Source organism: Taeniopygia guttata, chromosome 11, assembly GCF_048771995.1.
Source record: "Taeniopygia guttata chromosome 11, bTaeGut7.mat, whole genome shotgun sequence".
Classification (NCBI taxonomy): Eukaryota; Metazoa; Chordata; class Aves; order Passeriformes; family Estrildidae; genus Taeniopygia; species Taeniopygia guttata.
The window spans coordinates 19,112,076-19,138,769 of record NC_133036.1 but is presented as its reverse complement, the minus strand read 5'-3'; the positions used below and the strand labels follow the sequence as shown (position 1 = coordinate 19,138,769).

Here is a 26,694-nt window from a genome sequence, read left to right as displayed (position 1 = left end):
ATTGTGTCTGAATAGTTTTATTCCAGAAGAATGTAGCTGAAAATAAGGCAGATGATTTAATGGCTCCAAGGCACGATGGCTTTGTACATTATCTGTGTATTTTATGAGTTATTCCTAAAATGGAATTCAAGTTGAATCTTTTTTAATAAATCAAAGTCAAATACACATTTTAAAGAGCTTTATGTGATAAACTCCATAAAAGAAACACTTTGAATAGCTTTGAAATACTTTCTGCAGTAATGTGGAGAATCCTCCTTTCTCTGCAGCTCTCCAGTTTTACACTTGTCAGCTTTGTCCTGCCCAGGGAGCGACCCCCGGGAGCCTTGGCTCTGCAGGGTGTCCCTGGGTGCTGGCACCGCTGCTCCTGCCCCGGAGTCCCCTGGCACAGCAGCTGTGCTGCGCTGCGGTGCTGAGACGGCCGAGTGCCCCTGGGCACAGAGAGGGGCAGGGAGGCAGCGGTGGCACCTCCTGCCTCGGCCAGGAGCCCCTGCCCTGCCCCAGCCCTGCTGAGCGAGCGTCAGGAGCCATTGCGGTGCCTGCTCCAAAGGCTCCTGAGGGAGCGGCCAAAGGCTCCTGAGGGACTGTCAGGAGCCATTGTGGTGCCTGCTCCAAAGGATCTCCTGAGGGAGCGTCAGCAGCCATTGCAGTGCCTGCTCCAAAGGATCTCCTGAGGGAGCGTCAGGAGCCATTGCAGTGCCCTGCCCTGTCCCTCCTGAGGGAGCGTCAGGAGCCATTGCAGTGCCTGCTCCAAAGGATCTCCTGAGGGAGCGGCCAAAGGCTCCTGAGGGAGCATCAGGAGCCATTGCGGTGCCTGCTCCAAAGGCTCCTGAGGGAGCGTCAGGAGCCATCGCAGTGCCTGCTCCAAAGGCTCCTGAGGGAGCGTCAGGAGCCATCGCAGTGCCTGCTCCAAAGGCTCCTGAGGGAGCGTCAGGAGCCATTGCAGTGCCTGCTCCAAAGGCTCCTGAGGGAGCGTCAGGAGCCATTGCAGTGCCTGCTCCAGAGGCTCCTGAGGGAGCGTCAGGGGCCATTGCAGTGCCTGCTCCAAAGGCTCCTGAGGGAGCGTCAGGAGCCATTGCAATGCCCTGCCCTTTCCCTCCTGAGGGAGCGTCAGGAGCCATTGCGGTGCCTGCTCCAAAGGCTCTCTTGAGCGAGCGTCAGGAGCCATTGCAGTGCCCTGCCCTGTCCCTCCTGAGGGAGTGTGGCAGGAGCCATTGCAATGCCCTGCCCTGTCCCTCCTGAGGGAGCGTCAGGAGCCATGGTGGTGCCCTGCCCCATCCCTCCTGAGGGAGTGTGGCAGGAGCCATTGCAATGCCCTGCCCTGTCCCTCCTGAGGGAGCATGGCAGAGCCATTGCAGTGCCCTGCCCCGTCCCTCCTGAGGGAGTGTGGCAGAGCCATTGCAGTGCCCTGCTCCCAAGGCACTTCTGTCACACGGTGCCATTGGACACTTGAGCTTTGGCCACCATGTGTGGGGTCATGGGGCCCACTGCCTGCCCACTACCACCTGCCTGAAGGGTGAACTGCTGGCCAACTCCTACAGTTTATACAGTTTATGTTAATGTTTTAAAATGATTCATGTTTTGGGTTTTTATCAGAAATTCAGCCAGGTCTTTGTGCAGGTGGGTTTTGGTGTTTTCTTAGTCCTTGTGATAATATGCTATTCCCATTTTTGTGCTTGATTTTGCCAAGTAACTGAACAAGCTTTTCATCCATCAAGTAGTCAGAACTTGAATGTAGAACTAAAAATTACTCAGAATTACTCTGATGTCCCCTTCATTCATAGAAATTAATGCTCACTTAGCCACTTATTATTCTAAGTAAATGTTTAAATATTGTATATTTCTTATGCTCTGAAGCATTATTTTAATTTAAAAAATCAGGGGTTAACTTATCAGGGGTTAACCTTATCCCAAACACCAAACAAAAAGGAAGAAGGGAAACTTCATGAGCTCTTCTATGTGCTTGAAACTGGTTTGTGTGTCTCCCACAGGTACTTGGGCGATGTTTCTTGACGGTGATGCAGGTCCACTTCCAGTTCCTGTCACAAGCTTTGCAGAAAGTCCAGCCAGTGGCACACTCCTGCTTTGCTGAAGCTGTAGCTCAGGAGAGGAAGAATGTTAGTGGGACTGGAGCCTCAAACATAAGCCCCACAAATGAGCTGGAAGATGCAATAAGATCATGGAGAGGAGCAGCAGAGGTATGGAGGTCTTGCTGAAAGCAAAGTAGATTTAGTGAAACCTAAAGTCAGCCTGGGTGTCCTAAGAAAGGAAGAAAATACTTGATTTTAAAGACATGCTGCATTTGAAGGGGGGAATGTGGCACAGTTGGTTTCAGACACTAAAACTCATTTTTCTCATGTGATGATTGCACTATCTTTGCCCTGTGTAAAGTTTTCTTTGTGATAGGGTTGTACATAAGGAGCACACAAGCAGTGCAAACAGATTTTTGTTATTATCAAATTGGGCAAACAGAGGGAATTAAAAATAAAAACCTCAACAAGTCTTTGTGAAAACAGAGCAAAATTTTGATGAAAAACAATCTAGATAATGTCTGTTTCTCTCAAATTTTGAGCACAAATTCTAATCTATACTTTAAAATCTTTATAGTAATTTTTAACACTTCTGACTTCATGCTGTTAAGCTTGATGTTGTTTGATCCATCCATTGTTGAAATGTGACCCATGTTTCTTAAATGTGCCACTCTCTGGACTTGTACTTTTACAAATATGTGTCATCTGAGGAATCCTTACATTGCCAGCCAAAACCAGTACTTTATAAAGACATTCAGTTTTATGAGGTTTGCTGCTTTCCCTGGCACTATTGTAGCCTGGAGACTGATGGGTCAGAATGGATTCAGGCACAGAGTGTGTGTTTTTCCTAAATTCAGATGACTTGGAGCATGTGCTTGTGCAGTCTCATTTGGCCCACATGGCTTGTTAGTCATCCTGACAAGAAATGCTGTCAAGGTCTCCATTTATCACTAACATCTGCAAGGTACAGGGAAGCAAATTAATTACATGGATGCAGAGGGATTATTTGTGATTTTTACTGCAGCATAAATTTATTTCACTGGATAAAATAGGGATTTGGGAGTGCTTTAGGTGTATTACAAATAATTTTAACAGGTCCAATCCTGGTATAGCTGTACTTTTTTGGCATAAAATAATTTAATTTTATGTGTAATATACTTAGCTTCTTAAAACTACTAGAGTTTCTAGAAATGCCCTGCAATTGCTATCAAATTTGTTTAAACTGTGATTAAAATTAAACTTGGCTTCACAGAATCAAGGACCTTTATTTTTTACCTTTTGAGCAACCTACTTCACCTATTTCTGTTTTTCAGAAATACAAAACCTATATTTCAAAATAGTTTTATACAAGTATTGTACTAATCAAATCCTGTATTAAACATACATGGGGAGGACAGAGATAAAATACAGATTCTCCATAGTTCCAAAATAACAATAGAAGAAACTTCTCAATTTTTGATTGACTGAAATTACTGATTTGGAGTATTTGTGTAGGGTATCAGGAAAACATAAGAAAAATATGTGGTTTCTAAATAAATAAAATCTCTCTCATCATTGTAGATAGACTAATGTAAATAATTCTGATAGAAGTGGGATGTGAAATACTGAAATATTTGCCAATTTTTTCTTTGGAGTGGAAGGCAATCCACTGTTTTACTATAAAATCAGCCTCTCTGGCAGGAGAACGCTGTTGCTTCAGAGTGAAGTTTAAGGTGATGCTTTGTCAGTAGCTCAAAACTGGTTTTGCTCTTTAAGGTTTACTTTGGGAACTGCAATCATTCTGTCTGTGAGGTGGGCCTCTGTCCACTGGCTGTAGTCCCCAATTTGGGCATCCTGCTTTAGAGCAAGACTCTTTCCTAGACTGGAAAATAACTCACATCTATTTGCTTTACCCTGCTCAATGATGTAGGATTTTATAGCTAAAAGTAGATATTTGGCTTATTTCTTGTTTTTCAAAATCATATTACACAAAGCTATTTTCTTGCTGTGCTAAGTTGGTTTTACTATTGTGTGGCACTTCTCAAATTGCACCACAATAACCACCCCTAACTTTATGAATTGTATCATCATATGAGCACAGGAGTGCTTGTAGACATGATTTAACATATTTTCTGTTTATGCTGGAGTTATGAGTCCGTCCTCAGGTAACCACAGCCATGGTGTGGGCTGTGTAACAGGATCCTGTCCCTGACAGGGAGCTGAAATAGTAACAGCAAACAATGCTGAACCCAAGTGCTTGCCAGCACCTGTGTGCTGTACAGCTAACGTCACAGTTCTGCTTCCAAAGCAGCAGTAGAAGTTGAGTAAGTAATAATAAAGTCTTCTCCAGGTCCTTTCCCCCAGGTGCTGCTTCTCATCTCCTGTAGAAGTTTTTAAAGTCTGTGGGCTTTTTTTACTCTTTTTTGAAATTTGATTAAGCCTGACCTAGTTTACTGCTGACCCTCCTCACCCTGGATTTTTATTGTACATTACAGGCCACATCTCGACTGCGAGAAAGAGGCTGTGATGGATGTTTGGCAGGAATTGAAGTTCAGCAGCTTTTCTGCTCACAGAGCGTGGCCATCCCTGAACATCAGCTCAAAGAGCTAAACATGAAAATTGACAGTGCTTTGCAGGTGGTTTTTCAAGTCTGCTGCTTTCATGTGCATGTAGTACAGTCAGTGGGTCAAGGAGTGAAATAGGGAAGGAGTGTGTTCCTGCACAATTGTGTACCACAGGCAGCTCAGAGGTATTTGGGCATTACAGCTTTGGAGTCGTATATGATAAATGTGTGTATGCCATAGAAGTGGGTGGGGTAAATCCTTGTACCAGTCCCTGGCTGTACCCAGACACAGTGACTGTGTGCTTGCTTCCTTGGTGACACACCTGTGCTATCTCTACTTTTTGTTTCATGTCAGGCTTACAAAGTGGCTCTGGAGAGCTTGGGTCATTGTGAATATGCAATGAAGGCTGGCTTCCACTTGAACCCAAAAGCAATTGAAGCAAGTCTTCAGGTAGGATCTGCTAAACCTGGTCTCTTTCATCTCCCCTCACCTTGAAAAGGGTACTTAAAATACACAAACATTCAGACCCATGTTAGGATTTTCTAATGTCTTAATATCTTCTGTTTGATCTGTTCTTCTGTACTTCAGGGCTGTTGCAGTGAAGCTGAAGCTCAGCAAACAGGAAGGAGACAGACTCCACCTCAGCCCATTCAGTGTGAGCTGCCCACTGTCCCTGTCCAGATCGGATCCCATTTTCTGAAAGGAATCTCCTTCAATGAGTCTGCAGCAGAAAACCTGAAGCTGAAAACGGTAATAACTCCTAATTAACCACTGAGGTAAAGATGGAAGGAGAAAAATAGAATTAATTAAAATGTAGAGAACAACAGTAATAGAAGTTCCATGCCAAACCTGTGTTCAAAAGTGCTTTTTTTTCAGCCTGGTTTGCTGTGGTTACATGATGTTGGTAATAGTGTAGAGCTGTGCCTGTTTGTGATAACATTTTGACAACATGAGCAATTTTGGTCAAATACAAGAGGCACAGGCATAACAGGCATAGAGATCTAGGATGCAGTGAATCTGTGAACTTTGTGAGAGGAGATGTGCTAGCTATGAAGTACAGAGAAAAGTGAGCCCTTACAGATTCCCCAGTCAGTGATGCGTATCAGAGCCTTCATCTTCTTAGGTGCACAAATAAGTCAGCCCAGCCTGGTACCAAGGGGAGTACTTGAAAAACTACTTTGTAACAGAGTTCCTTTTGATGTCATCCTACAAACTGGAATCAATTTTTTAAAAAGAATTTTAAATTATGGAGAAGTTAATTGTATTTTCAGTATAAACAAATGGAAAATATGTCCATTCAGAAGTAATTTGGGCAATTTTAATCAGCACTTTGACTTTTTTTAGATAAACCCAGTTCCTTGCTCCTGAAAGAGTTGAAATAATAAGTTGCTCAAAATGCTGCTTTTCTGTTGTCTTTGCAGTGCTTTTTGTAGTTTTGATTAAACTGGTTTGCAAGAGTATAAGCAGCAATACTGTTTATGATTTTGGAGCAGTATTGTGTTCCAAACAGCAGAGACAACCTTCCATATTTCTGTTCTGCAGTGGAACTCTCCTAGTTATATAAGACTGACATTATAGCTGTTTGAAAAGCACACAGAACAATGACAAATCCATCTGGAAGCATTGGTGGTGCCATTTGTGAATCATGTGTTGGGTAGGACAGAGTGTTTATTCTTTTTCCAGCACACAATGCTGCAGTTGATCAAGGAAGCTGGATGCCATAATGGACTCACACCCCGGGACGACTCTCCCGTGACTGAAGTGCTGAACCAGGTCTGCCCTTCCACGTGGAGAGGAGCCTGCAAAACTGCTGTGCAGCTGTTGTTTGGCCAGGCTGGACTGGTAGGTGACTACCAATAGTCTCAGGAAAACAAAGTTTATGTAAACACCCTGAAGAGAAGCTAGCTATTTTGGAGTTTAGAAATTAATTTGCAGTGTCTTATTCTGTGTTGCTTTATTTTTAGTGCTGCAGTTAACTTGATTTCTGAGCAAAGTGTGTCCTTGTACAGTGGGGGTCTGTAGGTGGTGTCCGTAGTTGACAGGAACAGAAGAATGCACCAGGTGCTTCCTGGTCTCTGTTTCAAGAGGGGACACAAGAAATGAAACTTCTACTTCATAGAGAAATATAAATATTTTCAAATCTGTAGATGACCATGTTAAAAAGAACTAAACAGACCTAAACACACATCTACCCCCTCTCAAGTTAGCTTCAAAACCTGCCATTTTTTCATTTTGTCCCTGCTTTGACTGGAAGCTGAGTTTACTGCCCAGCATAAACCAGCAAGTCTCTGCACCAGGTAATGCTACCTGACATCTCCAACTGAGGACAGAAGAATTAAATGCCTTGCTTTGACATATATGTTCTTGAGGGGAAGAAAACCAGTGGAATTCACAGTATCTAAGCAGCTGGTACAAATAGATGCTTGGAACTTACTCTGATAAGAAAATGCATTTGTGCTGCCATGACAAATTACTGCAATTGCTGCACTTTGTGAAGTGTTTGTGCATGACATGTAGGATTTTTGGACTCCCGTGGGTAGGGGAAAAGGCTGCACCTTCAACATAGGAAGGAAATGCAAGGATAAAGGTACACTGTAGCTCATGATAGTTTTATCAAGTATTCTCTTCTTTTTGTCTTTTTTTTTTTAAATTTTTTATTTAATTATTTATTAATTAATAATAATTAATTAATAATAAATAAAAAATTATTTAATTGTCTTTATTGTCTTTAACCTGCAGTGAGTTAATTGCTTCTTGCTTGTTCGTTGTTGATTCCTTGTTCAAGGTGATGGGGGACCATGAGGGCTTTGTAATTAATTTGTGATTAAAGGACCCAAATAGCTGCATATTTTTAACTCTGTTTTTCAGACAAGTCACACAACTGGTTAGGTGACCTAGACCTTCCATCCTAGCAAATTAAACCATGTGCTTTTGATACTGTTAAAAGGTTATCCAGTAATGTTGAATGATAAATTGGAAATGATGAATTTGCCAGATATTTCTACTTTAGGATTGCTTTGATACTAGATACCAGATCTTAGATAGTCCCTTAATATTAAATACCTGTTTGAGAAGTAGGTTGAAATTACACTGGAATTCAACTGACTATTCATATAATGGCAGCCTAAAATCAAAGGTGCAGACCATCACTGTCAGCAGCAGTGCTCCTGCTGTCAATCCTTACTTCCTGAGATACAGGGGTTGAAGGGCAGGAGATGGGAGTGCTTTGTCTGAGAAGTTTTACAGGGGGGCGTGAGAAGGTGGTGTTTTTGCAGGGACTGAGAAACTGTGGAATAGTAGGATTTATCTAATTTCTACTTAGGTGTTTTGAAAGAAAACATGTATCAAATATTAGTAAATGCAGGGAGGACTGGAAAAAGGATAGGGTTAAATGGGATTGTGTCTTCAGCTGCCACAGTTGGTGGTAGGATGCTGGGAGTCCGCAGCGAGGGACAGGAAATGGGGCCAAGGAGGAAGGAGATGCTCAGCAGCCCTGCGAGTGTGCTGTAATCCAGGAGCAGCTGTGGCTCCTGAGAGTCTGGATGGGGAGTGCCTGGGAGGATGCTGCACCTTCCACCATTTCCTTTCCAGGGGGTTTCAGTGCTGTGCACACCCAAGGCCTGCCCGAGGGGGTTTGAGGAGTGGCACAAGGCACATTTGGACTCAGGAACCTGGAAATGTGCTCTCCCTCAGTCTAGACATAACGAGTTAGACCTGCTGTTAATTGAAGCACTGACATTCTTCAGGTTTGTCATCACTTTTGGAGAGTGGCACCATAAAACTTGCTTACAGATTCTCCCAAATGACAGTGCTGCTATGGAGTTTCACTTTTGTTGAGTCCTGAGTGTCTCCAAAGATTTTTGCGTGAACCTCAGGTTGTCAAAGTAGCAGGCTGCACTCTTCAAAGGCACAAAGTGAGCTGTGCACACGACAGAAGGCCTGCAAGCCTGCTCTCCTTCATTCTCACTTTGATTTGTTACCGTTTAGAAGGGGATGAGGGTTGAGGTTTTTCTTTATAAACTGTGTGCCGTCTTTTTTTTTTGACAACATCCAATTATGCTTGTATGTAGCTTCATGCAGTGACAAGAAATTGTAATTTGGGTCTTTAAAGAGTTCTTTGGGTGGGAGGGAGAGAGGAAGCACCTGTGAAACAAGAACAATGGATGTCTGAGGTACAGGAAGCTGTTCTCTAAGCACCACCAGGCAGGGAGGGAGGATGTGTTTGTGTTTATTTTGTGAAGAAGGCAGATAAATGAATCATGGCACAGTATTACGTAGGCTTTGGTGTACTGCTTTTAGATAGTGGGCTGTCTGCATTCATTCATAATTGTGTAAGGATCTGTATCTTAAATGCCCAATTGGAAAAAACATTACTTGACAGTCTCACTGGTTTTAACCTATCTTGTGTCCTTGTGCCTTTTAAGAAACAACTCTTTAAGTGTGGAAAGCACAATGAGTTGTGACTTAAGTTTCCTTGGTTATTTTGGGCTGTAGTTTTTTAACATCAATAATTTGAAGTGCTGATTTTCAGTTCTTACCTTAGGATGTATATAATAATAATTGCATTTTGAGATTTGGGTCAGCTGATGAAATCTGCATGTTTGAATAAAAATGATGTACATTCAAATAGCTGAATTCAGTGGATGAGTGGAAATAAAACTTCCAATTGGCCTCATGCAAAGAGGTTAACAGATAAAACTTTTTTTTTTTTTTTGTGCTAGTAGATCTTCCCATAGCAAACACCAACATGCATTGCAGGAGCACCTACATCCCCTAGTAAAGTTTAAATCCCAGATGTCCTGACTCTGACGGATGTTGAGAAATGTAAAGCTTTTTCCAAAGAGAAGAAATGAAGATTTGTCCTGGGGGAGGAACACCCCAGAGCCGGGACCATGGGCACAAACCAAACCAGAACCAGACACAGGCCTGCACGAATCAGAGTTTTTTACGTCTGACTTCAGGTCTGAGGTGCAGACTGTATTTTTCTTGGGAGCTGAAAACAATCACTTCTGAGTTCGTTCTCCTTCTCACAGTTATAGGGAGTTATCTGTTAACAGTTATTAACTGTTATCACAGTTATGAAGTACCCCTGCAATAGGGCTGAATTGCAGATTACCAAATTAAATAAAATTAAAATATACAAACACCAAGAAGAGACTACTGGAATTGTCCTGTTACAAAGTGAAAGGTATTTTCAGGGGTGGATGATAATGTGGCCTTTTGTCACCATGCTTAGATGTGTTTAAAATTTAATAATCCTGGGCAAATGCTTAGAGTTGACTGAAGGAAAAGAAGGCCTTATGCTAAAATTTTTGAAAGTTGGGAAATAATTATGTTTAAGTGTTATTTGATGGTTTTGTTAAAGTGAGAGAGAAGAAACTCAGCATTATGTTTCACATTTTTTCATACCCAGTAACAGACAACCAGTTAGGAGCAGGACCAGTGGTAGGTTAGGTGATGGCAACAAAGTCAATAATGTCCCTTGAGGCTTATTTATACCTGAGGGCTTTTGCCATTTCAAGGATAAATGATACAGCCAATCTGCTAGTCACTGAAGCAAGGACTGCTGACTGCTGCCAAAAAGCTGCTGTTTCAGCATGACCAAAATAGGAAATTATGGAAATTATCAAAAAGGCCAACCCACGGTGACTGGGCAACAACAGAAAGCCTGAACCAAATATGGAACTTACTATCAGTAAATTAAAAGCTAAATGAAGCTGAAGTGAATCCATTCCTTTTCTGAAAAGTTGTCTGAAAAGAAAGATTCGTGACACAGGGTTGGTTTTCAAGACTTTCCTCTTCCATATGTCTTCATGACATCTTACAGGTGGCTCAGAGTCCAACAAACTGAACAATCCCTTCTCTTTATTTAATTAGGAATTAATATTAGTACAGTTTCATTAGGTAGAATAGAGAAATGCTGGTGTGGAATTTTATAACCTTGAAAGGGGGGATTTATGTTAGGAATTTTGAAGGGTTTCTGGCTGGATATTACTTGTTTATATTATACCATGCACTACAGTGAAATTATTTAAAACATTTTGCTGAGTAGGTGTTTGGGAGCTCTTAAAGACTGTGCTGAACTTCTCAAAAATGAGGCCTGTTGTGTGAAGCCAATGAGAGCCACCAGCAGGGAGGCAGAGCAGCTGGTAATGACATAGTGGTGCATTACTACAGGATGTAACTGAGAAGAACTGAGTCCTTGAAATACAGGTTTCTGTACTAAACTAATTATATATTAAAATAAATTCACAATGATTTAGTGAGTTGGTTTGGTTTTATTTTGGGTTTTCTATATCTGTAGCATGACTGGGAGGGGAGATTATTGGAGTTCAACTACAAGGGGTGATAAAATAACTAATCCTTAAAATTTTTTCTCTTTTATTGTATTTGCTAGGTGGTTGTGGACACTGCACAGATTGAAAATAAAGAAGCCTATGCTCCTCAGATAAGTTTAGAAGGATCAAGAATTGTGGTGCAAGTTCCATCAACATGGTAAATAAAAATACTGTATTGCAGATTGTGACTGAAGTACGTGGGGAAAACTGTTGCAGTACAAATGGAAGAGAGAACGTGCACAATTATGTGCATCTCTTTCTGGGCTGGTTGAACATCTCCATTCCTCTGTGGGACGTAAGGCAAGAGAGGCAGTGCTGGGGCACTGAGACTTGCAGAAAATGTAAAAGCTTGATGATAAAAGACAAGGTTTCAGAAATAATAACCTACCCGTACTCCTGTTGTGCTCCACCCTGGCACGTCCCAGCTGTAGCCCAGAAAGGCCAAGAATCAGCTGAGTTAATGTGAGAGCCTTTGCTCTTTCTTCACTGGGCTGTTCTTCAGGTGCTGTCACAAACTGGGGACCTCTGGGCTCCGAGAGATGCTGTTTCTACCAGTTTAGGTGACTGCCTGGTAGAGAATGGTTGATCTGCAGTTGGTGAGGAATTCTTCCCGTTCAAAGAGTGGGAACAGGAAGCAATGGCAGCACTTGTCTCTAACTCGGAAGGAGTCAGTGTTAGGAATTTCAGTACAACACATTTGATTCACTTGACTCCTTACAGAGGCAGCCTGTTCCTAGTGGTGCCGGTGGCACGCCCAGAGGGAGGAGAGTCCCGGTGCTGTGTCCCGGGAGAGGGGAGGAAGGAAAAAAGGAATGCATGTATGCATGTACGGTGTGTGTCCTGGTGCTGCTGCCCGGGGGAAGGAAGGAAAGAGTGTCCCGCGGGGAGGGGAAGAAGGACCGAGAGTGTGTGTGTATGTGTGTCAGTATGTGTGTGTGTGTGTGTGTGTGGATGTCAGTGTGTGTGTATGTCTGTGTGTGTGTGTGTATGTCTGTGTGTGTGTATGTGTCTGTGTGTGTGTGTGTCTGTGTGTGTATGTCTGTGTGTGTGTGTGTGTATATGTCTGTGTGTGTGTGTCAGTGTCTGTGTGTGTGTGTGTCAGTGTCTGTGTGTATGTCTGTGTGTGTGTGTCAGTGTCTGTGTGTGTGTGTGTCAGTGTCTGTGTGTGTGTGTATGTGTGTGTGTGTGTGTGTGTGTATGTCTGTGTGTGTCTGTGTGTGTGTGTATGTCTGTCTGTGTGTGTGTATGTCTGTGTGTGTCTGTGTGTGTGTGTATGTCTGTGTGTGTGTGCATGTCTGTGTGTGTGTGTATGTCTGTCTGTGTGTGTATGTCTCTGTGTGTGTGTGTGTGTGTGTATGTCTGTGTGTGTCTGTGTGTGTGTGTATGTCTGTGTGTGTGTGTATGTCTGTGTGTGTGTGCATGTCTGTGTGTGTGTGTATGTCTGTCTGTGTGTGTATGTCTGTGTGTCAGTGTGTGTGTGTGTGTGTGTGTGTGTGTATGTCTGTGTGTGTGTATGTCTGTGTGTGTGTGTGTGTATGTGTGTGTGTGTGTGTGTGTATGTCTGTGTGTGTGTGTATGTCTGTGTGTGTGTATGTCTCTGTGTGTGTGGATGTCTGTGTGTGTGTGTGTGTCAGTGTCTGTGTGTGTGTCTGTCTGTGTGTCAGTCTGTATGTCTGTGTGTGTGTGTATGTCTGTGTGTGTGTCAGTGTCTGTGTGTCCGTGTGTCGCGGTGTGGCGGTGCCGTGTGTCGCTGCCCCGCGGTGTCCCGCTGTCGGTGGATCGCCGCGGGGCAGCGCCCCCTGCTGGCGCAGCGCGCCCGAGCCCCGCGCTCCCGGTCCGGCTCCGCCGCCGCTGCGGGCTGTGCGGATCCATCCGCCAGGACCCGCCGTGTGCTGGCTTGTGTCAGGCTCCTGCCCTGTGGTGTTTGTGTCCGTCGCTGCCGGGCCTGAACTGTGCCTGCTGAAGAGCTCTTGTCAGTGACGATCTCAGCACAGTGCACTGCTGAACCTTGCAGTTAGCTTAGCTCTGTGCTCCACAGCAGGCAGAGCTCAGGCTGCAGCCCAGGAACCCCTAGACATTCCTGTGTACTGCAGGAGTGCAGCTATTGGCCTTCTGTGTTCTGATTGATATGGTAGAATTGTTTAATGTAAAAAAATGAGCATTTTCATTTCTAATTTAAACATAATGATGACAGGTGTCTGAAAGAAGATCCAGCAACAATGTCTTTGCTACAGAGGAGTCTGGATCCGGAGAAGACTTTGGGGCTGGTGGATGTGCTGTATACTGCTGTGTTTGATACACACAGGTGGAAGGAAGGAAGGTACATCTCTTTTCTAGTTCAAACTAAGCTGTCGTTGAATAATCTGTGCTGAGGGATTTGGTAGTGCCAGCTCATCAGAAGGAGAAAACAGGAGCCAACCTGAGAGCGAGACACTGTTAATCCCCACAGATACCTTCTGGGTACATCCAGAGATACAGGAGACTGCTTAAAACCAAACCAGCGGCATATCCAAGGGTTAAAAAGTATTTGCTTCTCTCTTACAAAAAGACTTTATTTATATTGAATTGGTCTCCATTTAGGTCTCGAAGCACAACTAAAATTCAAGGAGTTGAAAGTATTGCAAATATGAGGAATAATTTGCTTTGTTACCATAAGAAGTAGCTGGTAGACTTGGCAGTCTTTGCTGTTGTTTCTTTCTTGAGCTATTATCGAAATACATGTTTTCCCCCAAAGTACAAACTCAGTTATGTATTAGGTGGTTTGATATACATGTTTTTTTATTGATGCAGAGAGCAAGCTTTGCCTTGTATTCAGATCCAGTTACAGCGTGAAATCTCAGAATTTGGGAGCCAAGTTGACATGCCATCGGGGAATGGGAGCAAATCTTCAGGGGGTCTGCAAAAGACATTCTCAAAATTGACTTCACGGTTTACAAAAAAAACTTCCTGCACTAGTACAAGTAACACAGGAAGTTACTCAATCCCCAATACACCTTCCAAAAACGTCTTCATAAGTTCCAGCTCAGAGGAGAAAGCTAAAATGCCCACTAACATGGACGCACGGTTGCAGAACATCCTGAACATTGGGAACTTCCCTCGGAGCGCAGAGGCCCTGCAGCCGGTGCAGAGCACAAATAACCAGCTCGTCAATGGGTTTCTAGTGGAAAGACGGGACAGCTTCTTCAAACCAGATGATGGCAAGGATGACAAAGGTATGAATTTACCAACTGACCAAGAAATGCAAGATGTTATAGATTTCTTGTCTGGTTTTAACATGGGCAAATCCCAGCAGACCTCTCCGATGGTGAAAAGAAGGAACTCTGTTGCATCCTCTACAGCAACAGAACAAAAGTCAGGAGCAGTTCAACAGCAGCCGCAGTCTGTGTCTCACACCCCACTGCATCCTCCTCAGCAAGGCTTGTCCCAGCAGCAGTCCCAAAAGCAGCAAATGCAGTATTACCAACACTTGCTTCAGCCTATTGGACCACAGCAACGTGTACCTGCCAAATGGCTCAGTAATTCCTCACAGCAGCAAGCTCCGGCTGTTGGAGCTGGATTGTCTCATATAAATCAGTGGAACAATCCTGGTTTTTCAGATTTAAGCTCTGATTTGTACAGCTTGGGTCTTGTGAGCAGCTATATGGACAATATGATGGCAGAGATGTTAGGACAGAAACCACAAGGACCTAGAAACAACACATGGCCAAATCGTGACCAAACTGATGGAGTGTTTGGGATGTTGGGAGAAATCCTGCCTTTTGACCCTGCAGGTGTGTGTCTTTTCCTTTATTATGCTTTTTTAAAGGGTCTTTTGTAAAAGAATACTGTGAGATATTACTGGCGATAACTGTCATTTCCCCGTGCTGCCCACTGGATGTAAGGGTGCTGACCAGGGCAAGCAGGGATTTGTGTATGTGCTTATTTGCTTTTTTAACAGAAGGTGATCTTAAAACTCTCATTCATAAGCAAGAATGGGAACCAATTCCTTGTTTCCTTTTCCAGTTGTACTAGTCTGACCTTTCCTATATGGAGCACAGCAGAGTACTGAAAAGATACTTACAGATTATGTTCCCATATGTAATTTGTAAAACTGTTTAAAATCAAACTCAGGCGTGTTCCCTCTCCACAGAATTATTCTTCCTGCTCTTTAGCAGTAACCTGGGGATACAGCCGGGTTGCATCTTTCCCATGTCCCCCATTCTCTCTCCATTGCTCCCCAGTTCCCTGGGAGTCATACTGGTTCCTGTTCCACAGCTGTTTCTGCAATCAAACATTTGGATGTCAAAGGATTAGAGACTTAAGAGCAAGTGTCATGAGGTTTGCCATGTGTTTGGACCACCAATGAATTGTAAATATAGATGAATTGAGATAAAATTTTAGAGTTACAAACAAATAGCTACAAACCAAGAAATTGACCATGGACTGTAAGACATGAATCCACATGTGGGTCATTGGCTTGAGAGCTGGACTTGGTGATCCTTGTGGGTCCCTTCCAACTCAGAATATTCTGTGATTTGTGATTCTGATGGTAGTATTTAAGAACAACTTACAGAGCTGCTACCTTGTAAATGTAACTTCTGTTGGCCTGGCACACAGCTGCGGGAATGTTGGAGTGTGCATTTATGGCAAGTGCCTGGAGGGAGGAGCAGAGAACAGGGAAACCTTTTATCAAAGCAGGGCTCAGTTTCCCGCGCTCATCTGCACTTGTCTGTGTTTGGAATGTGTAGGCGTCTCAAACCAGCTCCTTTGACTCATAATTATGGTAGTTATTATGTCAACTTAGTTGATTAATTAGTGTAGTTTCTATGGCAAAAATAGCCACCATTTTCTTGCTTAATAACTGTAAGTCTGAATTAGCATCATCTTGCTTAAACATACTTAGGGTATAGATTTAAGGATTATCACGGCCTCCAAGGAAGGACAAAATTATTCTCAGCAAGCACTAAGTCAGTGTGTGTGTAGGGAAAAGAAGGCTGGTATGCAAATGACTGACATTCTCAGCATTTTGAATCCATTATATTTCTATAGTGTTTTCCTTTTGCTCTACATAAAACAAATAGTTTTATTCCATTTGATGAATGTCAAGGATGTAGAAAGTGGTACTTGGAAAATGTGACTTATTCATGTTCCATAATTGATGCTCAGTGGATTAAGATACCCGCTTCTACAGTTGTAGTAATAAGTAGACAGTATTTTTCACAGATCTGGTGTTTAAAAAAACAAAACCAAACAAAAATCCTTCCAACTGAATGTTTTTCCACTAGAAAGAACTTTTCTTCATAGAACTTGCCAGGTTGAGCTGTGGTGTAGAAATTTTCATTTTAAGCTTTAGTGTCACACAAAAATTTGTAAAACAGAAAGCCGTTTTTCGTTTCCAGGTTTTCCTAGGACTGTACACTTGTCATTTGAAACAAACCACATTACTTTTTTGATAAATAGTTTTAGAGTCTGAAAATGATGTCTCTTTTCAGATGCAAAACTGCTGATTAAGAATTTATAAAATTGAAATTTATGGTTTTTCATGTTGAAAGCCTAACTAGTCACAACAACGTATTTTGTAGTACTTTAGTCATCACTAAGAACCTGATGAAGGAATGTTGCAATAAGAGCTAACAGAAGGAATTTGGTAACACCAGTCTTTTGGAGTAAAAAACTATCTGATGAAAAACTGTTCACCTGATGTTTTCAGTGAGGTAAAAATTAACACAAGCCTCTATTTTGAATATACCAGCACTTTAGAACTTAATGCTGTCTGTCCACAGGTAAAAAAGCCTGGATGTCCTTCAGAATCCATCTAGACTCTAGTCTTAGATCTGAGGGACTGCCTGGCTTCCAGCCTCATCTTAAACAGACAAAGATATTTCAGAGGGAGAACAAGCTCTGGTGGGGATGTTTTGTTCCTAGACAGCTCTCAGATAGTCCTTGCTTAATAAAGGAGGCAGAGAAAGTACGTTTTCTTCACTGTCTTCTTAATTTGCATTCAGCAAAACATTGTGGAGGTCTTTTCTGGATGTGTCAAATGAGAAAAAGGAAATGTATCTTCCAAATGCAGTATGAATGTAGGGAGCTGTCAGATGAAAGCAATTTCTGCTTTGGAGCTGTGTGTGATTGTTGGATGTTCTTCAGTCTCCACTCAGTCTCCAACTGAGACTGGCAAACCAGCAGCCCAGTACTTCCCCACTGCAATTACTGTGCATATAGTCTAGACATTTTCCATACATCCAGTCAGATTGCCAACTTTTTTCTCAGGGAGGAAAAACAAGGCAAAAGAAAGAGAAGCTGTGGGAACTCAGTGAGTGACTCATTATCAGCAGTCTTTTGAATACAGCAATTGCTTGCTCTAATCAATGGAGCATTTGAAACACTTTTGGATTAAGGCTTTTGCTGTGTCTGCTCAAGACCATGCTTATTCCTTATTGGATGCCTGGGACACAAAAAGCACGTTGAGAATGGAAGAATTTTTAAATAACTGCTTTTTACTGTAAATGTAATTCTTATTCTGAAATATTTTGTAGTCAGAATCGTCTCATCCTTATAGGAAGGAGGCAGTTTTGGCGCTCTGTGTTCTAGTATGATCCAAGCAGGATCACAACATAGCTGGAAATCATGTTGTACTCTGGTACCAACCACAGTAACTGTTCTGCTCTTTTTCACATGTGTGGATAAATGTACAGTGTCCATTCCATCAGTGTCTGCTGATATTGGACCTTTCAGCACAGACATGATCATAGTGCAAACACAATTTCCCTGATGGAATGCAAGGGGCAGGTGTACTTCCATGTGATAATTATTACCCACCATGGATGCGTATCCCATCTTTGTAAAACACTCCTCTTCAGTGTTCTTCACTGCTCCATGAAGACCTATCCACTGCGGGCTGCATTTATCATCAGGGAGGGAATGACTTTGTTGTGGGGTATGGTCAAGGCTAAAGCATGGCAAGTGCAGCAGAAATAGCCGAGTGTCAGCAATGGACTTGTTGGTTTCTTCCACTCAGTTGGCTCCGATCCCGAGTTTGCGCGCTACGTTGCTGGGGTGAACCAGGCTATGCAACAGAAGAGGCAAGCACAGCACGTCCGCCGTCCCAGCACCACGCGTGGCAACTGGCCTCTTCCTGATGATCCTCATAAAACCTGGCCCTTCCCCGAGTATTTCACAGAGGGGTAAGAGACGGGACAGGCTGCACGGTTTATTGTGTGACTTTATTTTGCACCCACACCTGGCACAAGGTGGGAATACTGGTTGTTTTTTCAGTTGCTGATGCATCTGTGAAAGCTGCACTTCACTGTTGAGAGTGAGCATTGTGACCCTGCCTGCTTTGCTGATCCCAAGGCACTGACATGCTTGATGTCATCCTTAGAGTGGCATGGACACTGACTGTGTCTCCAGCAGAGCAAATAAGGAATCTATAGCCCAGATGTATTCAGGAGAGTTTTCTCTGAGTAATTTGAAAACAGCTTTAAGACCTAGTTTTAATGAAAAGTGATGCTGTCAAAGCCTGATTGAATTCAGTTTTCCAGATTTTAGCCACTGCTTCTAAAAGGCAGGTACCTCAAAGCAGGCATATTTGTAGTTTTTAATATCTTCCAAATTACTTAACTATATACTACACAAGAAGCATTTCAAGATTCTCTGTCCATTTGTCCATAATGTAAGAGCTGTGAGTCTCTAGTGTAGAAGAGTAGGATGGATATGTGTTCTAGCTCAGTTTTGCAGTGAAAAAGTCAAGTACTTAGTGATTCCAAAACCAAGCATCACTTGTTTCTCCTTCCTGACCAGGAGAGGTGCTTCTAATTGATATAATTATTGTAGTTAAAGATATGTCAAGAGGCTGTAACAGAGCAGTTAATGTGACCACTCAGAACTAGTAAAAGTATTACTGACACATTTTACCAAGTACTGAAATGTTCTGCTCTGAGGTATCACCTGTGACAAAGATTCAGCACAACTGTGGCACACAGTCTGGACCAGGCATTGTAAATACAAGGACTAACACAACTTTCTGTCTTGCAGTGATGTGACAAACAGCTGGTCTGGTACTCAAGGAGACTCTGCCAGCTCAAGCGATGAGACCTCCTCAGCTAACGGAGACAGTTTGTTCTCCATGTTCTCAGGGCCAGACCTTGTTGCTGCTGTAAAGCAGAGGAGGTGAGCACAATTAATAGAAACAGACCACTTTGTAAGATTCTTTTTGTTTATATGTAATTTCATTTGAGTAGCCAGACCAAGGAAATTCCTGCCAATGGGACAAGTCTCCACAAACATGAGTTTGTGGAGAAGGTACTAGTTTTGTGGCTACTACACTGGTGATGTGGACTGGGGGATTCCGGGGAAGTCGGTTGTATTAGCAGCTTTCTGCTTGTACAAACCAGCACTGTGCAAACAGCCAGCTGTTCACTGAAGGTCTGGGAAAGATCTGATGCTTTCCCTCTTCCATGAGAGTCTCCTTTGGATGCCTTCCTGGGGCTTCATGAGATCCTCAGTGGTTCTGTGGAGTGCCTGGCTGCAGCTGGGCCTGACACGGTGCCTTTGGGTGCCTTTGGGTGTCTTCCCTGGCCTCAGCTGCAGCGCGTGGCACTGGGGAGGAGCTGCCACTACCCTGGTGGGGACTTCTCACCTTGGCTGCTGCTGCCCTGGGAGTAGGAAAGACACGCCTGCTTAATCCTCTGTTTCTTACAGCAGGAAGAGAAGGCCAGACTGCCTTTGTAAATCATTTCAGTAATGGAAAAACGAAGCCAGGATTTCCAGCTACCAACAGTCCATTTCTATCAGTAGTGTGAATAACAGCAATTCTGCTTTTCTAAAGGGCTGGAGGCTCGGTGTCTTTGGAACCTCAGTGATTGCACAGCAGAGGGTAGTTAGAACAATAGTAACAAAAGGCACAAGATGAAGCACGAATACCAACCCAATTCCAGTCGGGAATTGTTCTCTCAAACTATTTTTCAGTCTTTTCTAAAAATTAAATAAGTGGCCAAATATTTGTTTGGAGTCACAGAGTAATTTGGAGTCAGTATATAGATACAAGATTGTCTGTCTGCTTTTTGGTGAATTAAAAAAAAGTCAGTGCCAGTTTCTCACAGTTTCTACCTGGATAGCTATTTTTGTATGTATTATCAGAAAGGAGTAAGAGTAGCTACTTTCTGAATCTTTACACTTAGCCATGACTTAATAGGGAGGGAACAAAAATTGAGCTTCACTGAATGTTAAATTGAAATTAATAGGAAAGAGCCATCTCATAAACAGTCACAGAAAAAGGAGTAATTGTATTTTTTTTAAAAAGCAGCAGGGAAGGAAAACAGACACATAAGGCTGACTTAACATGCCAGGCCAGCAGATAGCTGGAGACTGATGATGGTGCAAGAAGAAAAGCATGTGGTTTATGTAGTGCTCTAAAGAGAGCAGAAGAAAGTTTCCCAAGAGGTGCTTCATTGACCAAAACCTCAGCCGAAGTAACAGTACTGCTGTCTCCTGTTACCGGTAGGAAGAACAGTGTTCTGTTGGCGAGGGCCTGACAGCAAACCAGAGCTAAAGCTGGGCGGTAAGAGGAGGTAGAAGGGTCGAGTGTGCTAAAGGTGACCTGCAAAGGGCTGCTTACCTATGGGAGCCTGACTGGAGCATGCTGATTAGGTTTTTTCCAAAAAGGATGAAATAAAAGATTCTGCTTTAATCCAAACCCATGCCCTTAATTACTCCTCCTAAAAAAACCAACCAACCAAAACAAAAAAACAGAAGAAAAACCCCAAAACAAACAGACAAACCAAACCAAACCAAAAAAAAACAAACAAACAAACAAAAAAAAAAAAACCAAGGAAAAAAACCTTCCAGAATGCAGATCTGGTCAGAGATTTCTATTTGATAACTAGGCGTTAGATCACAAATTTAAACTGAAGGTAGAACATTTTTCTTCAGTAAAATAACTGTGCTTCAGCAGATGTTTCACTTCCTCAACTAGTCTTTTGTCTTATATAGAAGGTTATTTCAGAAAAGATACTTTAAAAACCCAAAAGAAGCCTAGGCACAAGAGTAGGTAACAGAAGAAAAAACACAATTTCTGGTAGATTTCTTGAATGTGGGCAAAAGTCTATCCCAGCTTCCTGTCACCTCTACAAAAATGTTGAAGCTGTAGCTCCAAGAACCACTGCATTGTTATGTCCCTAACAATTTATGTATTGTTGCTTTTACCTGTGCTGAATAACAAGTACATTAAACTGGATGTTTCTGAAAACAGTACTGTAGGCAGGCTGATCTGTGCCAGTGGCAGATTAATGAGGGTGACTCGTTTAAAACCAAAAAGTAAATGTCTCTCTCCTTCTGGGCAGAAAACACAGCAGTGGTGAACAGGAGCCCAGCACGCTGCCATCGCCCCCACTCCTCTCTGCAGCAGATGACCGCAGTCAGGTGAGCTCAGCGTGGCTTTGCTTGGTCCCTTCTGCTGGCATTTGCGGTGGGTCTCTGTGAGGCAGTCAGCTGGAAAAGCATCTGTATCTCCAGATTGTTTACTTCAGTGAAAAGCTAAACCATCTGCACTCAAGCACACATGAGATGCTTTTGTCAGTCACCAAGCTTAATATACTAAAAGTGGAAATAATTTGCTTTTTCCCTTTCAGTGGGGCCACTGTGCATCAAGCTGAAGCAAATGTTTAACAGGTTTTTTTTTAAGAATTCAAGAGTGTTATCAGTATGCATCAGTTTGGCTTTCAAATAATAAACTAATCTTGTGAAAATACCTCAAGAAGGTGATAAGGTGTGTTAAGTCTTGTCTCCAAAAAGCAGCATTCTGTTATTAAATGAAAGCACCCCCAACTCATTTTGTGTTCTCAGGATAACAAGACCAAAACCTGGCCTCCCAAGGCCCCGTGGCAGCACACATCCTCCGTGCCGAGCACGCTGCCCAGCCAGAGCGCGGCCCTGTACCCCATGAGCAGCTCGGTGAGCCAGTGGAGCGACACCATGCAGATGCTGCAGTCGCCCCTGTGGGCCAGCGACTGCGCCCCGGCCGCCGGCCTCTCCTCCAGCTTCGCCTACGCGCAGCAGCAGCAGCAATCCCAACAGGCTTCCCAGCACAAACAGATCAACAAGGGCTTCAAATCGTTCCCAGTAAAGCACGAGCGCAGACCATCTTACCTGCACCAGTACTAACTGCTCTTGGTACTGGAAAATGCAGCCCAGGGCCAAATGAAAATTACGTTACTTTGATTCACAGTGCTGTGTTGGCTATATCCTGTTTCTCTCTTGGTGTGGGATTGAGGGGGTTTGGGTGACATAGACAAACTCTTGGATTCTGAGTTACAGTGCTGAGCAAAAATGGCCAATATGTTTGGTGTACATGAAACAGCCCAAAACTGTGATGTAGAAATGCTTTTAAAAATGTGTAATTGCCTTTACTTTCAAGACATTTTTTTTTTCTAAAAAGAACTGCTGAAGGACTACCATACAAGAAACACTGTATTTTATAGCTATTTTTCATATAGATTTATAGTTAAAACATCTTACTGAAACACATTGAATATGTTGAAGCAAATATATAGTGGTCACTTTGCTCAACACTGTGTTTAAATTTATAAAGGACAAGCTGTAGAACCTTTGTATTCTCCATTACAGCCCGTGGGCAGCTTTTTTAAAATGAAGTGCAACAGCAGCTTTTCCTGTGCTACACAAGTGAGTTCATCTGGGAACTGCTGCAGAAACAGTTGCAAAACGGAGTTTTGTGGCAGTTTCCTTGCTGTAGGATCAGCAGAACCACTCAGCCTTGTGTCTTCAACATTACCTGAGCTGCTTGACATAGATGGCACCTGTGTGGGCAGTGGGACCCTGGTTCTCACACACCTGTGTGGGCAGTGGGACCCTGGTTCTCACACACCTGTGTGGGCAGTGGGACCCTGGTTCTCACACCTGTGTGGGCAGTGGGACCCTGGTTCTCACACACCTGTGTGGGCAGTGGGACCCTGGTTCTCACACACCTGTGTGGGCAGTGGGACCCTGGTTCTCACACCTGTGTGGGCAGTGGGACCCTGGTTCTCACACACCTGTGTGGGCAGTGGGACCCTGGTTCTCACACCTGTGTCCTGTGGCTGCATTTGGCCAAAGGCATTATCCACACGGTGCTCCCACAGTTTGTGAAAGCAAAGGCTAAGAGACTACTTGCATTTATTTAAAGTCTTATTTCAGATGCTACAGTTGATTAAAAATTGTGAGCTGGCTCAGAAGATACTAAAACTGAAATGTGGGGTAGCAGTTAGTTAAAAGAACATTATTTTTTTTAAAAGGATAAAGTAATTATTTGCAGTCAGTATGTGCCAATAAGTGAACCTGTGGAATTAGGAATAATCTTCCAACCAAAGTGGATCGGGGCGAGTGACTGGTGCTTACAAATTCAAGAACAGTGGTAAATATATGTATACCTATCCCACTGTATATGAATTGAGATTACAGAAGATTCTTTATATAGTTAGAGCTTATTTAAATTTTCATATTTCATCTTTGAAAGAGTCTAAAAACCACAATATTTTCTGGTATAAGAGTTTTGACAGTATTAATCTTATTTTTGTATTTTTCTTAAGTCATATCATTCTAATATGTTAACTACTAGTAAAATGGGTTATTAGTTCTAACTACATAATTTTCAATGAAGATAAAGCACATTTTTTGGTTTTGGTTTTACAAACTAAGTACATCTATATCTGAAGATACCAAAAAATAAATACATTATATATATATACATATATATATAAAAATAAAAAGTACACACAACACTAAAACGATTAAACATTTGGGTATTTAAAACCCATCCACCTTTTTTGTTTGTATGGTGACGGGCTCTATTTGCAGGCCCAGATTGTTACCTTTTGTGCTGTTTGAGGATGCCAATGTTGCCTGTATTTATGATATTGTCACCATGTTTTCTGAAACTTCATACTTACCATGTTTACAAAGATTTGTTTGCTGTACATAGACTTTTTACAGTAATGTGCTTTGCACAATCAGTGTGGCTTCTGTCTGTAAATTGTTAATGGTCTGTATTACTATAATTTTGAAAACCTTCCACTGAAAATGTTAGTGGTTATTTAACTTCATGAATGGTTTTGAGTTTCCTAAATCTTGTTGTTTAGATCTAATATTAAATCCCAAATTTGGCTGTACTTACTTGGTTATTCATACTAAGACCAAAATGGAAGTTAATGAAATCAACTTAATTTTGACCTTTTTTCTAATAAGTGCCAAAATGATTGCTATAGTTTTTGCAGTTTATTCATAATTACAAATGCTGGCAAGTTTCTGGACCTACATAAGTGAATTGTGAAAACAAAGAAAGTTTGTCTGCATTTTGACCATGTGGGTGCTACTCTGTCCTTTGCTTCCGATTGTTCTGAACACTGGCAATTTTAAGAATTGTTGCACTTGGCAAATGAGTCTTGCCCTTAAACTTCACTTACACTGCCAAGTGCAAGGGTTTGGTGCTTAGTTAACTTACCCTTATTGCAGTGCTTCTTGTGAATAGCTAACGCTTCTGAACTGGAACTGTACAGTTTGTATTTTAAAGCTTCTGTAAAAGTAAACTATTTGCTTTATTAAAGATATACATTTAATAGGTCATACCTGTTTAAAATATGCACCTTGCTGAAAATGAGCAGCACCTTAAACTGTAACTTCAGTTTGTAAACAAAGATCTTATTACATTAACATGGGATTATTTAACAGTTTGAAAATTGTCAACTGCCTACTTACTGACTCTATCATATAAAAATGAACTTTATGCACAGTCCAATCTTTAAAGCTGCTTTCTCAAGTGATGTCACAGAAGAATGTGGTACAGACAATGCCTCACCAGGGTCTTTGAACCAGTAGCGCAGGTAAGCATTGCCAAAATCACATTACTCTAATTTTTAGAAATCAGAGAGTCAATAACTTTGATGGTAGTAAGCAAAAAGTAAACTCTGTCCCCCTCCCTGCTGTGATCAGGGCTGTGAGGTTAGTGTGTGTTACTTGTGGCACTGGAATGCTGTATGCAGGGTGTGCAAAGCAGCTTTCTTCCTTAGTGGATAGGAGCACACGTGCATGCAGCTGGCCAGCAGCGCTGACAGTACCCAGGAAGCACATGAACCCATTCTGATTATGCAAGAATTGACTTGTTTACAGAGCATTTCAAACATGGAGAAAAAGCCTTAGTAAACTTGGGCAAAAGCTTCTAAAATAATGGCTTGGTTTCTGCCTTAAATGTAACTGCCGAGTGGTGTGGCAGTCCCACCAGTCCTTGGAAAGTTAACATTTCTGTTTGACTAAAGCATGGAGCTGCTCTTTTGTTCATGTAGTATATTAATTCAGAATATACTAGAACTTGAACATCTTCAGTTTATTTAGCACAATTGTTCTGATACAGGATACAAGAGTCTACTGCTTTTGCATATGGAACATATGCCCAACTTCATCATGTTGGAGGTAGGAGTCACCTAGAGTAACATTTACCTTGTTATTATAGAACCTTACTCATGAAATGGGCTCTGCTTCCCTTAGTGCTGTCTTCACAACCAGGCTCTTCCCAGAAGTACACTGGAGTTTTTCTGAGGGAAAAGGGAATGTGCTAATTATCATTCTTAAGCTGTGTTAGTTAAAGTAACAGGGGAAAAGCTGGCCTAATACTACACTGAAAACTACATTCACATTTCAAACACAGAAGTAGAGATCACTTTTTAATCTGCTTTTTTCAAACCTACACTTTCTTGGCTTTCAAAGTGGGACTCCAAACTATTTCTACAGTGTCTGAAAGCAGCACTGCTCATGTCCAGGTATCGCAGTCAGTCTACAGGCTTCTGCGTCCTGGGCGGAGTGGCATCAGCAATTGTAGCTAAATAAATGAGGTTCCTGTGCAGGATGTGCTGGTACCTAGGAAAGGAGGAAACACAGCATCTGGGAGACGTTCTTTTCTAGACAACTACCCATACTTCCATTCGTATACTCTGATCAATATTTGCAGTTAGGGAAAAAAAGCAAACTAGAATAAATCAGGGGAAATTTAGTGTTCTTATTCTGAAGCCCGGTACAAAGCGCTGAGCTGCACTCGGTAGCCGAGCATGTGCGACTACCCAAGTTCGATGGGAAGTGGACATTGAGCTCGCAGCGCTGAAAGGCGCAGAAGGGCAGCGGAGCAGGAGAGGAGCGAGTGCCCGCCGGGCTGCTCGGAGCAGCTGCGGCCGGGCCGCCGTCTGGCTGTGCCAGCGCTCGGTGTGCCGCACACGGCGGGGAGGGCAGAGCGGCCGTCACACCCGCACTGAGCGAACACCCTGAGCGAGGCAGCAGGGGCCGTCTGTGCTTTACCCGTCTCTGAAAACGATTCTGGGGAAACCCCTTTGTCAGCCCAAACGCATTTCCCTGGTAGCAGCAGGAAAGCCCCAGGAGCTGGAGCCGCGTTTCACCCCCGCTGCCACACCCGGGCCCCAGCGCTGCGCCCCGCCCGCCCACGTCGGTCACTCACTGCACGCAGTCGGTGGCGCGGCCCTTGTTCTGGTACTCCACAATGCAGCGGATCAGCTGGTCGTTCTCCTCCAGCAGCTGCGGCAGAAAGCACAGTCAGACCCGCCGCGGCCGCTCGGTGCCGGCCCGCCCCAGCCCAGCCCGGCCCGGCCCGGCCCGGCCCGGCTCACCCGCTGCAGCGTGTCCTGGTTCACCTCGGCCGCGCCGCGCAGCCGCTCGGGCACGAACGCCACGGACATGGCGCCGCTCTGAGGGGCCCCGCCCGCGCACGCGCCGCTGCGCCCGGCCCCGCCCCGCCCAACAAACAGCGGCCGCCGA

The 26,694-nt window shown here is 43.2% G+C and overlaps 2 protein-coding genes across 3 annotated transcripts in view; one reads left to right on the top strand and one right to left on the bottom strand.

Moving 5' to 3' along the window:
• Positions 1–24,501, top strand: part of GARRE1 (granule associated Rac and RHOG effector 1) — a 59,816-nt gene extending 35,315 nt beyond the window's left edge. Inside the window, exons 3-14 of one of the 2 annotated variants that reach the window (XM_030282103.4) lie at positions 1,989–2,195; positions 4,502–4,642; positions 4,925–5,020; positions 5,159–5,320; positions 6,254–6,412; positions 10,968–11,065; positions 13,103–13,228; positions 13,699–14,678; positions 17,906–18,071; positions 18,922–19,056; positions 21,228–21,306; positions 21,730–24,501. In XM_030282103.4, coding sequence (XP_030137963.4) covers positions 1,989–2,195; positions 4,502–4,642; positions 4,925–5,020; positions 5,159–5,320; positions 6,254–6,412; positions 10,968–11,065; positions 13,103–13,228; positions 13,699–14,678; positions 17,906–18,071; positions 18,922–19,056; positions 21,228–21,306; positions 21,730–22,047 — 2,667 coding nt within the window. In that variant the 3' untranslated portion in view covers positions 22,048–24,501. The remainder of the gene's footprint in view (positions 1–1,988; positions 2,196–4,501; positions 4,643–4,924; positions 5,021–5,158; positions 5,321–6,253; positions 6,413–10,967; positions 11,066–13,102; positions 13,229–13,698; positions 14,679–17,905; positions 18,072–18,921; positions 19,057–21,227; positions 21,307–21,729) is intronic. The other variant, XM_072934499.1, reaches the window with a different exon arrangement.
• A 742-nt stretch (positions 24,502–25,243) lies between these two features.
• SS18L2 (SS18 like 2) lies at positions 25,244–26,692 on the bottom strand. Its single transcript, XM_030282118.4, has 3 exons — positions 26,547–26,692; positions 26,378–26,454; positions 25,244–25,788 (listed from the first exon to the last, which is right to left on the bottom strand). Exons 1-3 carry the CDS (start codon positions 26,613–26,615, stop codon positions 25,701–25,703), a joined length of 234 nt encoding a protein of 77 aa, XP_030137978.1. The 5' UTR covers positions 26,616–26,692; the 3' UTR covers positions 25,244–25,700.
• Between the last annotated feature and the right edge of the window lie 2 nt (positions 26,693–26,694).